The sequence below is a fragment of the Gekko japonicus genome, unplaced genomic scaffold, assembly GCF_001447785.1.
Source record: "Gekko japonicus isolate JY-2015 unplaced genomic scaffold, Gekko_japonicus_V1.1 scaffold1427, whole genome shotgun sequence".
Classification (NCBI taxonomy): domain Eukaryota; kingdom Metazoa; phylum Chordata; class Lepidosauria; order Squamata; family Gekkonidae; genus Gekko; species Gekko japonicus.
This window is the reverse complement of record NW_015168694.1, coordinates 70,671-84,578: the sequence shown is the minus strand read 5'-3', so window position 1 is coordinate 84,578 and position 13,908 is coordinate 70,671. Positions and strand designations below refer to the sequence as shown.

General features: G+C 42.7%; 1 protein-coding gene across 1 annotated transcript in view; it reads left to right on the top strand.

Annotated features, from left to right (window-relative positions):
* Positions 1-13,256, top strand: part of MMP16 (matrix metallopeptidase 16) — a 274,400-nt gene extending 261,144 nt beyond the window's left edge. Inside the window, exon 10 of the mRNA XM_015415474.1 lies at positions 12,922-13,256. Within this exon, the coding sequence (XP_015270960.1) occupies positions 12,922-13,256 (335 nt within the window). The remainder of the gene's footprint in view (positions 1-12,921) is intronic.
* Positions 13,257-13,908: the final 652 nt, after the last annotated feature.

Here is a 13,908-nt window from a genome sequence, read left to right as displayed (position 1 = left end):
GGGAATGGTGGAAATTGGCACAATCTTATATATGCATACTGACATTTTAAAAACAAAAACAAAAAAAAGTACTGGGTTCAGCACTACCAGAAAAGCTCAGCCAATAGCACCACTCACTGGCAGCAGTTCTCTGAATGCTTAGAGACAAGTGAATGCCCTTTAAAATTGTATAGGCAGGATCACATTACAGTGGAAGCATGGGGCTTTGTTCTTTCTCTGTAATGTGTGAAGCAGTCTTTAGGTCATACTGAACTCCACAGGTTTCAGTTACTAAAAGACTGGCAGAGCAACATGAGACCTTGACAGACAATAACACTAAGGAGAAAACAGCTTTTCTGGCTCTTTTTTCCCCCCTCAGAGCCAAATGTATGAAATCCTTAGGGCTTTTGGAGAGAAGAAAATAAGTATTGAAAGGTGCCTGGCAAAGCCTGCAGGAAACAATGCTGTGAATTGTTCCCCGAAGTCAGAATCCCTGCATGGCTCAATTGGCGATCCCATCAGGAGACAAAGGAACAAGCACAAATACAAATGAGAAATTCGAAGTCTACTTTCAGAGAACTCTGATTAAATTTTGCCTAGAACCATTTCCCTTCTACTTTTCAGATAAAGATTTGACTTGAAATTGCCCCAGATTGCCTGAGGGGAGAAACTTCAGAGGCACTGCTTCCAATTAAGCAACATCTCACATTAATATAGCAGTAATCCTTTTAGCTTCCTGGTTTTGTTTTGGGAAGGGGGGAAAACACTTCGTGGAAGGATCCAAAGCAACAGAAGCGGGAAGGTGTGAAATTAAAGTTGCTATATCTTGTGCCCGCTTTAAAAAGCGTCTTACCAGAGCAACAGAATAGGAAAATGTCTTTTACAGAACAGGCTTAGGTTTCTGGAGGGAAAAATATAAGCTTTTGCAACAAAGAATGCCAACACCCTCATCTTTTATTTGGAATTAAATCTCAATTGATTTCAGCAGGTTTCTTATTATTTTATTTATCTACAAAATATGTATGCCACCTTTCTGCCCAATCAGGAAAACATTACAAGAACATATCATGAAATCAACTAATAATAATAAGTAAAACCAAAACTAAAATACATATTAAAAGCTCATAAAACAGTAATTAAAACATAGGGTAGGAAGGAGGGATCATTGAGGGAACTCCAGGTGAAACAAAAATAATCTTCACTTGCTGGTGGAAAACAGTGACAGAAGGAGACAGATGGATATCCCTGGGGAGACATGTCCATAGATTGTGTGCCTCATTCAAGAAGGCACACCCTTGGGCTCATACTTTCACATGTGGTGGACTTGTGGTAAGGCACAAGCTTTTTGGTCAATGATACATAAAATATTACAAGATATCACTTTAATTGCTATTCCGATGAAGCCAGAATTGTTTTTATTGAATATGATCCCTAAAGAATTCGAAAAGACTGAGAAAATAATTGTGATACATTGTGTGACTGCCGCTAGGATTAGTTACGCGAAATATTGGAAATTTGAAAAAATCCCGGAAAGAGGAGAAATAATAGATAAATTGCTAAATATGGTTGAAATGAATAAATTAACATTAGCTTTAAAAGGGAAGGACGAAAAATGTTTCGAGAAGACTTGGACAAAATTGTACAAATGGGTAAAAAATATTACTTGTATGTCTTAATTTGGTACTATAAGCTTGACTGTGGGAAGATTCTTTACTTTGAAGGAAATCTGTATAAGCGAAATATTATTGTGTATAATGGAAAAATTAATAAAAAAGAATATTTTTTTTAAAAAGAAGGCACACCCTTGGATTGTCACCTGCCTAATCTCAGGAGGTGAGGGCACCCAAAGCAGGGCTTCTGAAGATGACCTTAGAAATTTAGTAGGTTTGCATGGGAGGATGTGGTCCTTCAGGTAGAAGTATATATTCTGTGGAAGGTCCCAGGTTCAATCCATGGCATCTTCAGTTAATGGATCATGTAGCAAATAATGTGAAAGGCAATATACCTGCACACTGGATCTCCTAATCACCCTGATTCCTTGGGTGGGATGCAGATATACTTTAGAGAAAGGGTGTGTGTAACTTGAAAAAAAATGCCTCCTGTTTCATGGAGAATAGCCCGATAAAAGGAGTCAGCTTACCTAATACATAAACATCTCTCATTCTCTGTGATAAATGTGACCGCAGTTGCTCCACAGTTTCAGCACGGAGATTTGCTTCAATTGTCCTGTTATAGAATTAGAAACTGGTCTCCAGGATGGTGGGCAAATCTCCTTGTGGAATATTAGCTTCTAATATTGGAGTTTAACCAACTCTGTCTAAACTGAAATACAAAGCCAAAGAATTTACCAGGTCAAAATAATGTGACCTAATTATTTATGAGTAGCTGCCTGTCTACAAATATATCTGAAAGCCCACAATCCTAGTAAGCTAAAGATAGGAACAGTCCTGTAACCATGAGTTGGAGGATCTTCTCTTAGCTATTCTGATGAAACTCCATGAACCCAGAACCCACAACCAAAACATGAAAATAAATAATCAAATATGCATACATTAATTAATATTAAATCAGATACATTAATTTTTAATAGTTATCGTCAGTTATCGTCATTTCTTCATCTTCATAGGCCTGATCAACTGAAATTGGTAGCAGATTTCCTCCTTATTTAACCTATTTTTTCTCTATAGTTTAAAGAGCCAAAAACTACTTAAAAAAACAAGTTGAAAATTCAGAGAACATGAAACTTCCATGAGACAACCAGCCCTCCAATCCCCCTAAGTACTTATGTGACCTAGATCCAAATGTAATTTGAATATTATTGAAAAGTGCTAAATTTATAGCTGCTTGCAGAGGGTGGAGCAGTAAGAAGAGTGTGACTACTGTGGAATCTGTGCAGCCTTGAAGGAAAAGTGATGCTGATCAAGCAGAGGACATTCCACAGCAGAGAGCTCAGAGACAGAAGGTCTTAGCAAAGACAATATCCAGAAAGTGCCCAAGGCAGGGAATCAGTTGTTGTTCAGTCGCACAGTCGAGTCCGACTCTTCACGACCCCATGGACCAGATCACTCCAGGCCTTCCGGTCTTCCGCCGTCCTCTGAAGTTTGCTCAATTTCATGTTCGTTGCATCTATGACACTGTCTAACCATCTCATCCTTTGCCGTCCCCGTCTTCTTTGACCTTCAATCTTTCCCAGCATCAGGGTCTTCTCCAGTGAGTGCTCCCTTCTCATTTGGTGGCCAAAGTATTTGAGCTTCGTTTTCATTATCTGGCCTTCCAGGGAACAGTCAGGGTTGATTTCTTTTAGGATTGACTGATTTGATCTTCTTGCAGTCCAAGGGACTCTCAAGAGTCTTCTCCAGCACCATAGTTCAAAAGAATCTATTCTTCGGCACTCGGCCTTCCTTATAGTCCAACTCTCGCAGCCATACATGACTACTGGGAATACCATTGCTTTGACCATGCGGACTTTTCTGGCAGGGTGATGTCTCTACTTTTTATCATGCTGTTTAGGTTCGCCATCGCTTTCCTCCCCAGGAGCAGGCGTCTTTTAATTTCATGGCTGCTGTCACAGTCTGCGATGATCTGGGATTCCAGGAACGTGAAGTCTGTCACTACTTCCACGACTTCCCCTTCTATTTGCCAAGGAATGATGGGGCCGGATGCCATGATCTTAGTTTTTTTTATGTTGAGCTTCAAGCCCACTTTTGCGCTCTCCTCTTTTTCTCTGAGCAAGAGGCTCTTTAGGTCCTCTTCACTTTCTGCCATTAGAGTGGTATTGTCTGCATATCTGAGGTCAGTAGCGGAGGTCAATAGAGCAAATCAGAAGCAGGAGAAAGGAGGCAGTTGTGTCAGAGATCTTGTAAACATAAATGTTGAAGACTCTGAGGAACAAGGGTTCTTTCCACACAGGAACAGGCTTATTTGGTTTCCCTGTTGCTGGTACAGCTGTCAGTATAGCACAGCAGTAGTGGGACTTCCACACAGCAGATTTCCTTGTGGTTTCTCTGTACCAGTCCCCCAGCAGGAGTCACCTCCCCCTCCCCTGAGCTACGGGGGCTTTCCAATTTTTTTTAAAAAAATCAGCATTTCCATATTGTTCTATCAATATACTATTAATGTATAAGGTTCTGAGTTCCCAGCTTTCATTTGTTAAAGTAAGTCTCTACCATCTTTCATTGCAGAGACACACCTTTTCCCTTCTGTTTCTGCAACAGTAGAGACTAGAGAGCTGTTTTTAAATGTAAGCTGGGAATTCAAAGAACCAGTTACACTTAATGTTCTAATGGTATATTGATATAACAACATGAAATTGCAGATTTTTTTAAAAGCCCCCTGATAGGAGGAAGTGGCCACTATGGGGCCAGGGTTTACTGCCATTTGTTCTAAAAATTTAGTAGCAAAAGTGAGTTTGAGAAAGAACAGAGAAAAGCCAGGGAAACCTCATGAGGTTAACAAATGCATTATGACGCTGTGGGGAGGCAGGAGGGTGGGGAAAACCTTCCTAACAGCAGATGACTCATGTGATCAAAATGGTTTTAGAGTAGACATCCACATTAGATAGGTTCCCAAATTTGAGAGAGATCCAGGTGAGTGAAATAGAACCCAAGAAAGAGGGGAGCAGTACAGGATGAACTTCAGAGTCTGAGAAATGGCTGGAAGGGAACAGAATACTGGGCAATGGATATGACTGAGAAAATCTAAAAAGCAGAAGTCCAACTCGGCTTTCAGAAAGAATGCTCATCAGGAAAGCAAGTTTGAGTGAAGGAAAGTTGCTGGATGGACCGAGAGACAAAAAGATTTTGAAGGATGATGATTTTCTGATGAGGGACTTTACAGTTTCAGGTTGTATAGGAGAAAGGATGGCAGAAAGAGGGGAGCTCCACAGGGGCACTGGGAGAGAAAAGATGGGTAGGTGCCAATTCTCCCTCTAAGCTGTGGAATTTTGTGAGCAAGAATTCTACTTAGTGAGCTACTGGCATCAAAGTTGTGAGCAAGCAATTTGGTCTGGAGCCATCCTTCCTGAGTGAAGACAAAAATGCATGAGCTGGAGGCTAAAAAACTGAGCTAGCTCACACTAACTCAGCTGAGAGGGAACACTGGGAGGTACCATTATATTAGAGGCTGAGAACAATACAGGTCTGTTTGGATTGGAAGCTGCAGAGAGTGAGAAGAAGTACTAAGTATAGACATTTTCAGATGTTTCAGTGCCATGTATCGGGCACGTTCCCCCAATATGCATGGCCACTATGCTATATTAACAATGGCAATGCACATATTTACTATGTGTATTCAGCTCTGGTACATGCAAACCAACCACTGGCATTTTCAAGGTTCACATTTACATGTTCCAGTAGTGTGCACACATGTAAATTATGTGTGTTGCCCTGTTCACACAGCATGGTGCTCACGTGTACTGGTAGTATTGCAGGTAGCATATAGCTCACTCACATGCAGTTGGTAGGTTCCCAGTGCCCATAACTGTAGTGTCTGAAAAGTACTCAAGTGAGTGAAATTGACAAGAGCAAAGAAAGTCATGTGTGTGTGTACCTTTTCAGTTGCAGATTCTTTCAGCTGTACATGAATGAGAATAGTAAGGTAAGCTTCCCAGCTCAACAGAGCAGAAAGAACAACAGGTGGATATGATCTCGTACCTTCTAAATGCAATCTTAATGAGAACTATAGTGTAAATAACCACAGGAGAAGCCTGTTTCTGGTAGCCATTGAAGAGGGCCACTTTAGCTAATTGATTAGCGGCGAGCTTCCATTGCAAAACTGCCCCCGTTCCTTAATGCATGGCCTGGGTGACAGTTGGGAATGAAATCACATGCTGGGAGGAGGTGTTTTTAGCAATAAAGCAGCAGGTGCAAAAACAAGCACACCTACTTTGAAGAGATTTCGAGTTCCTTGTCTAACTGGCCAGTGTTGATGCAGTAGAGTTTCATGGGGAGAGTGTTTTGTTTCTGTGAGTACATTTGACATCAGTGGAAATTACAGATCCTTTTTTGTTTTTTCCTGTTGGGTTGGGCGATATTTCAAGGGCCGGTAGTAAAGTCATTATTCTACTAATGTTTTCTTCATGGATAGGGTACTCAGATGTACTTTGATAACGTAACCTGCAAGTGCTAAAGAACATGGTCTTCGTTATTGTTCTTATGTGCAGTCCCACATGGGTACTGCACACATGCATAGGCCAGCCACCAGAAGATTTCTAGTTAGCTTGGTAACAGAGCAGGAGGGGCCCCTCACAATCAGAGCCATTTAGGCCATTTTTCCACCTAATGGTCATGTGCTCTGGGGAGGACCCCCTCTCCCTCCCTCAATTCTTTCTTTGCTACCGCCTTGAGAAGAACATTCTTAGTTAGCTCCATCTTTCTTCAAAGCTGTGAGAAATGTCTTTATTTAAAAAATGTTCCATCTACTTGATGAAGGTGACCTGCACTGATGAAAATTCTGTCTGCCTTTTTTGCCTTGGGGAAAATCATAACGTAGTGGCATGTAAAATCTGCGAGCAATTCACCCCGAAGGCTTATGTGGGCCACGCCTTCCAGCTCAAGGCAGCTTTATGAGAGAAAGCCTTATCCGCTTTAACTAACCCAGCAGCTGAAATATTTTATTTATTTATTATATTTATTTATTATTATATTTATACCCTGCCCTGGTAGAAAAATCTGGCTTCTCAGCCCCCAAACCAGTTGCTGACTTTGTTTCTCGGCCCCTCTGGTACAATCAGTTTCTAAGTCGGACCCAAACCGAAGATATTCCAGGACTCCCGAATGAACCCCAGCCAGATCCTCCTTGGATCCACCACCAAAGAAACACAAATCTAAGTCAAAACCACAGGAGCCAGCACTTGGTTTCAGTGGATCCAATTCACTCAAAGTTGAAAGGATCAGTTTAGAAAGATCTAGTTTTGAAACCTACCATCAGAGTCAGTGGGCATACCACCCCACGTACTCCTCCCAACTGCTACTCTCCAACTCAGTCCCATTTGCAGGCCACCTGACTACTCAGGAAGATGTCCATTTGGAATGTGCTGCAATGTCTCCATCCCCATCCTCACCCTAGCTTCGGCACTTCCAGATCCAGGGCACCATTATTCATACTGCCAGCCACTTGAGGGCTATGGAGAATGGCCAGATCCTCCAGAACTGCGGTTAGAACTGAAAGGACATAATGTCAGATTGATGGAGAGACCACATCCACCTGGTTTATGTGGGGATAGGTGCATCAGGGACACATGGTCTGAAGCCAAAAAGAGTCTACATATTAATCTCTTGAAACTGAGAGCTTATTCATTTGACCCTTAACTCGTTTACAGAGCTTCTGTGTGGGAAGGTGGTTCAAATTCAGGTGGACAATACCACAGCCATGTCTTATATTAACAAGCAAAGGGGGACTGCTTCCCTCCCTTTATGCCAGGAGGCCACTGCCATTTGGGAATGGGCAATTGCCAACCAAACCTCCCCTCAGGCTGTCCACATTGCTGGCTCTGAAAACATGACAGCAGATTTACTCAGCAGGCTAAGAGAACCTACACAGGAGTGGTCCACACATCTAGGTTATATATCCCCCACCTTTGCTCAGTGGGGCTCTCTGATGATAGACCTACCTGCCACAAGGCTGAGCACCAAGACCCCTCTTTTCTGTTCAAGAGCGGGTCTAGATCCACTCACCCTAGGGGATGCCTTTCAGCTGACTTGGAATCAAACACTGTTTTACGCATTCCCACCCTTCCCTTCATAGGGAAGGTAGTTGCCAAGTTAGTCAGAGACAACACCCACTGTATCTTAGTCAGTCCTTTTTGACCCAGACAGATTTGGTTCCAGGTCCTATTACACAGATCGAGGGGTGGGTTTATACGTATACGTCAGATTCCAAATCTACTCAGTATACAGGGCACATCACACCCAGAGGTGGAGAACCTGCACCTGACTGCCAGGCTGCTAATCCCAGAGAACACTCCTTCTCTGAACCAGTGGCATCTTGCCAGTTCCCAAAGACCTTCAGTTAGGCTCTCCAACTCTTACAAGTGGAGACATTTCACCTGCTGTCTGGAAAGCAAAGGTTTCTCCCCTACTAACTAATTTTGGAGTACTTACTGTCCTTAAAAGAAACAGGCTTGTCAGTATCTCTATTAAAGTTCATTTAGCAGCAATCTCTGCCTTCCACGTTACAATAGAGGGGAAATCAATATTTTCACAGGAAGCTTCAAAGAGATTTCTCAAGGGCCTCAAGGGCACCCTCCTAGGTTGCCCATTGTAGCTCAATGGTCTCTGTCACTATAGTGCTGACCAATGTTCCCTCTAAGCTGTGGAGTCTTGTGAGCAAAAATTCTACTCTGTGAGCTACTGACATTTAAGCTGTGAGCAAGCAATTTGGCTACTGCATAAATTAGTTTGCTCTGGAGCCATCCTTCCTGAGTGAAGACAAAAATGTGTGAGCTGGAGGCTCAAAAACCGAGCTGGCTCACACTAACTCAGCTTAGAGGGCACACTGGTGCTGACTCATTTAATACAACCCCACTTTGAGCCTTTGGCTACCTGTTCCCTGGACAACCTTTCCTTTACAGTGTCCTTCTTAGTTACTATTACATTCGCCAGGAGAGTGGGAGAAATTACAGCTCTTAGAGCCGACTACCCTTTCATAAAGCTACATGATCATAAAATTGTGTTAAGACCTAGTGTCCATTTTGTTTTTACTGAAAGTGGTTTCTAAGTTCCACTTGAGCCAGGATATTTCACTTCCCACCTTTTCCCCACTCCCATCGTCTGCAGCTGGAAGACGACTACACACTTTAGATGTAAAACATGCTCTACTGTTTTATTTAAAGAGAGCTAGTGAGTTTAGGAGTCCACAATAATTTCTCTGTTTTGCTGGCCCCTCTAAGGGGAAAGCTGCTTCAGCACAGACGGTCTCTAGGTGGATAGTTTCTGCTATCAAGAGAACCTACGAATCGGCTTCAGTGCAGTGCCCTTTGAATGTACGAGTGCACTCCACTTGAGCTCAGGCAACATCCGCTGTATTTAGATGAGACATCCCGATGGTGAACATCTGTAAGGCAGCAACCTGGTCATCTGCAGACACCTTTGTCAGACACTACTCTGTGGGCACTAATACAAGAAGGAAGACATCAGTGGGGAAAGCAGTTCTGCGTTCGGTATTCCAGTAAATCACTCACCCCACTACCTGGTAAGAGAGCTTGCTAGTCTCCCATGTGGGGCTGCACAGAACAATGATGATGAAAACAGTGTTGCAACCTGTAACGGTTGTTCATCTTGTTGTCTCTGTGCAGGCACACATCCCTCCTTCCTTCCCCACTGTGAGCTCCTTACCTCTAATTTTGTTGGCTCACAGCATTGGCTAAGAGAACTGAGGGAGGGAGGGGGCCGTCCACGGAGTATGTGACTCTTAGGCAGGAAAATGGTCTCAATGGCTTCGATTGGGAAGGGCCCCTCCTGCTCTATTACTAAGCTAACTAGAAATCTTCCAGTGGTTGTCCTGTGCACGTACGCAGTACCCATGTGCGCCTGCACAGAGACAACTAGATGAACAACAGTTACAGGTAAGTGCAACACTGTTTAATGTTATATGCATAAACTTTCTGCAAGGTTTTTAATGTAACATCTATAATGCAAGATTTTTCAGAAAAGTTACTCCAACCTAAAATTTGGTCAAGGAGATAGCAAAACCACAGAAGCCTAATTTCCGTGTCAAATGGTGAAACAAATATGTAATTTGCTGCCTACTGCAACCTGTACTTTCCACATGGCAAGTGAAGCCCATTCTTTTTCCTAACTGCCTATAAGATTGCAAGAGGTATAGCATGAGATGAAGCAGGCTCCAGCTGCTTGAATATAGTTCATAAACAGTGGGAGGAAGTTTGCCCATCAGGAAAGTTTGTTTCATGCTGGATTGATGCCACTGTTCCGCTGGGACAGTGAAACGCTTTAGAATTTTTTGGCAGAGACGCAGAACTTCTGCAATTAGGCACCATTTGTAATTACCCTGGAATTCTGAATGATCAAACTCCAGCTCCCCACAGAAAATAGGAAGCTGTGTGCACCTGTTTTTGGTTGGCACAGTTCATGCAGCATTTCTTCTCCAAGATGTACAGTACTGGGGAACAAAATTGGTACAGAGAGCTCAAGACAGAAGGGCAATTCGGAAGGTGTAACATGCTGTGGTAGTTTGCTTTAATTGATCCATGGCCTAGAGCTCGGCAGGGGCTCTTGGAGCAAAGAGGTTTCAGGGCAAGCATAGTTTGTGAAAGTGTCAGGGGTGTTTTTTTTTGGGGGGGGGGGTTAAACCAAAGTGTTGATTCTCTCCAATGTTCTAAATGTAGTTGCCGTGGCTCTTTCATAAAGTAAGAGGAGATACTGCTTCACACAAATAGGAAGGTTAGATGAACGGGGCTCAACCCAGCCAAAGCCATGCTCCAAGCCCTTCCAGTCATTTCAATAGTATTTTTAAAGTGTATCACTTTGGCTGCACTGTGTCCAGACGACTCCCTTTACTTAAGAAAGGGATGCTATCATCAAATAATTGTCTTTATATGATCAATCAATCAATCAGTTTATTACAGTCAAAGACCCATCAAACAGCATACAGTTGTCTTTATATGTATTTTTCTCATCATGCAAAAAAATGTCCATGCCCTGTAATGTGGGAAGGACTGTGTAAATGGAGTTTTTTCATTAATTTAGTTTGATATATACTTTCAGAAACCAGTGCACATAGCAGTGTTCTGATGCTTGAACTCAAGACGATTCAAAGTAGGGTTGCCATCCCCCCAGTGCGGCAGGGGTTCCCCTATTCTCAGAGGCCCTAATCCACTGCCAGCCAGCTGGCTGACAGAGGAGGCCCACCCCTGAAGAGCCCCATTGTGCCTGATGTGCTCTGCACGATGACATCACCTGGAGATTGTCATCACACAGGGTATGCTCTAGCATTTGGCTAAATACTCTATGGTGACCATAATCTATGGTGAAGTATAAATAGGTTTCCTGGATGCTACTCTGGACAGGAATTTAGTGAGTAGACAAGGGTTTCCAGGGCCCCTTCCATTGCTACCATCCTTGCTTGCTTGTCCACCCTCTGCGTCCTCCTTCCCCTTGCCTCTCTCTCTCTCTTGCCTCTCTCTCCCCTTGCTTGCCTGCCATGTATGCCACCACATCTCCCCCTCTCACTTGCTTGCTCACTTGCACGCACCCTCTTTCTTCCTTCCTTCAGTGGCATCTCTCCCCCCCCCTTGCTTGCCCATTGCCTCCAGTTTCCCTTATTTTAAAAAAGATTCTGAGATTTTTCTGCAATTCTCCCAGGTTTGTACACAGCCCTAACTAAGAGGATTTTTTAATCCACACTCAAGCGCTACGTTTAGAAATTCATTGGCAGGAATTTAATAGGGTTTAAAATATGAAGAAACAAACCAAATATAATATTTAATACAAAATATTAATTATTTTTAAGGTCACCAGTGAAATTGAAAGATTATCACAAAGAAACAGAAAATGGATTGGTTTTGAAATTGCAACAGTTATTAATGGGAAAATAGGATTTGGTTGCAAATCAGTTATGTCGAGAAATGATCTTAATTCTTGTATATTAGATATAGTTGTGGAAAGTAACGAGGATGATCTCAAAATTACAACCATTGTATAATTTTCACAACAGTATCTCCCACTAAGAAAGTATAGTGAAGTGTATTTCCACTGGGTATGATCAAGAAAATGCATGATTAAGATCTTCTCTTACTTTAAGAACATAAGAACATAAGAGATGCCAATGTTGGATCAGGCCAAAGGCCCATCCAGTCCAACACTCTGTATCACACAGTGGCCAGAAATACCAGGTGCCATCAGGAGGTCCACCAGTGGGGCCAGGACATTAGAAGCCCTCCCACTGTTGACCCCCCCAAGCACCAAGATGACAGAGCATCACTTGCCCCAGAGTCCCTATCTATACCTTGTGGCTAATAGCCATTTGGACCTCTGCTCCATATGCTTATCTAATTCCCTTTTGAAGCCGTCCATGCTGTGTATGTGTGTATAAAAACTTCTAAAAATGGTAGTTTGATCTGAGCAGTGACACTGGAGAAGGGCTGTTTTAACTCTTTTTCATGTGCTATTTTTGCAGTGCAGATCCTGCCGCTTCCAATGGGAGTAAACATAAAGACACCCATATGAACACAAATAAATAGATCCCACTGGTCTGTCTAGTCCAGTATTCTGCTGCTTCATGCAGCAGCCAGCCAGTTATCCTGGACAGCCAAATAAGGCACAGAGGCCAAGGCCCTTTCCTGATGCTGCTTCCAGAACTGGTATTCAGAGATTTTCTGCCTCTGTAGATGGAGGTTCCCCTCAGTCACCATGGGTAGTAGCCATTGATGGGTCTCTCCTCCATGAATCTGCTTACTCCCTTTTTAAAGCAAATCTATGCTTGTGGCCATCAGTACCTCCCCTGACAGTGAATTCCACAGTTTAAATACCCACGGAATAAAGAAATATTTCCTTTTGTCTGTTCTGAACCTATTTTCCAACAATTTAATTACTGTCCCTGAGCTCTAGTATTATGACAGAAGGAGAAAAAACTCCCTCTACTCATGCTCCACCACTCATATCTCCTCTTTGCCATCTTTTTTCTAGACTGAAAAGCTTGGGTGAGCTTCTGTGCAAAATTGGTTAATTTTATGTGGGAGATTAGTAATGATAGATATCAATAAGGTTTAAAAACAGGAGACCTTACCTAAGGAATCTTCGGCAAGACTAGGATAAATTTTGTTAGTTTCTTATCAATAAGATTTAGAAGAAATGACATCTAGTAATGATTTAACTCCATTTTGATGGTCACTATTCACTTTAAATGTCAGTATTATTATTTTTTGGCCAACACTTGTGGCTACTAGAAATCACAGTGTTAACATCATTATGTTTTTTCTCCCCTCAGGCTTCACATATTTCTACAAAGGCAAGGAATACTGGAAATTCAATAACCAAGTGCTCAGAGTAGAATCTGGCTATCCCAGATCCATCCTCAAGGACTTTATGGGTTGTGATGGACCAGCAGACCGGGACAAAGACCGACACAGCCCTCAAGATGACGTAGACATTGTCATCAAACTGGACAACACAGCCAGCACTGTGAAAGCCATAGCCATTGTCATTCCTTGCATTCTGGCCTTGTGCCTCCTTGTCTTGGTTTACACTGTGTTCCAATTCAAGAGGAAAGGAACACCCCGCCACATACTGTACTGCAAACGCTCTATGCAAGAATGGGTGTGATGTAGGGGTATTTTTTTTCTCTCTCCCAGGAGTTTGTGGTAACTTGAGATTCAACACAAGAGCTGTTATGTGGTTTCCTAGCTAGGAGCAGGCATCTGTCCGCCTCGACCAGGGCTGATCTTTAAAACCCGGGGGGGCTGCCTGCCCTGCACATGAGTGAGAGTTCACTCCAGTGGGAAGCTTCCATCATACACAGTATCTGCCGTTCCTCCAGTCCTTTGTCTTTCTTTGTCATTCGGTTCTAGCCTTTCCTCTGCACGCTCGATACCCAATGCAAACTATCAGGATTTTCACTAAAGAAGAGGAAATATGACAACACGAAAAGAGGAACCTCCGGTGTCTCTTGGGGAGGGGGGTGTCTGCTTTAAAGCCTGCTCCCCTTTGAAACGAGTTTTGTGTGAGGTTTTAAAAAAAGAAAAAAATGTAATCAGTTTTTTTAAAAACAACAACAACACAGCAACTATAACACAACAATCACAATGGAACTTTTCAGGAAGTGTGAAGACCCAAAACAGCTTTGTCTCCAAAGAGGATTACTTTCTGTCAGCTGTGGATATAATCCTATACTCCTACAGATAATTTTTTTCCTTTTTCTTTTTGTCAAGTGGGAGACAAGGGTGACACACAGGATTTCAGACTGTCTGGACAGCCA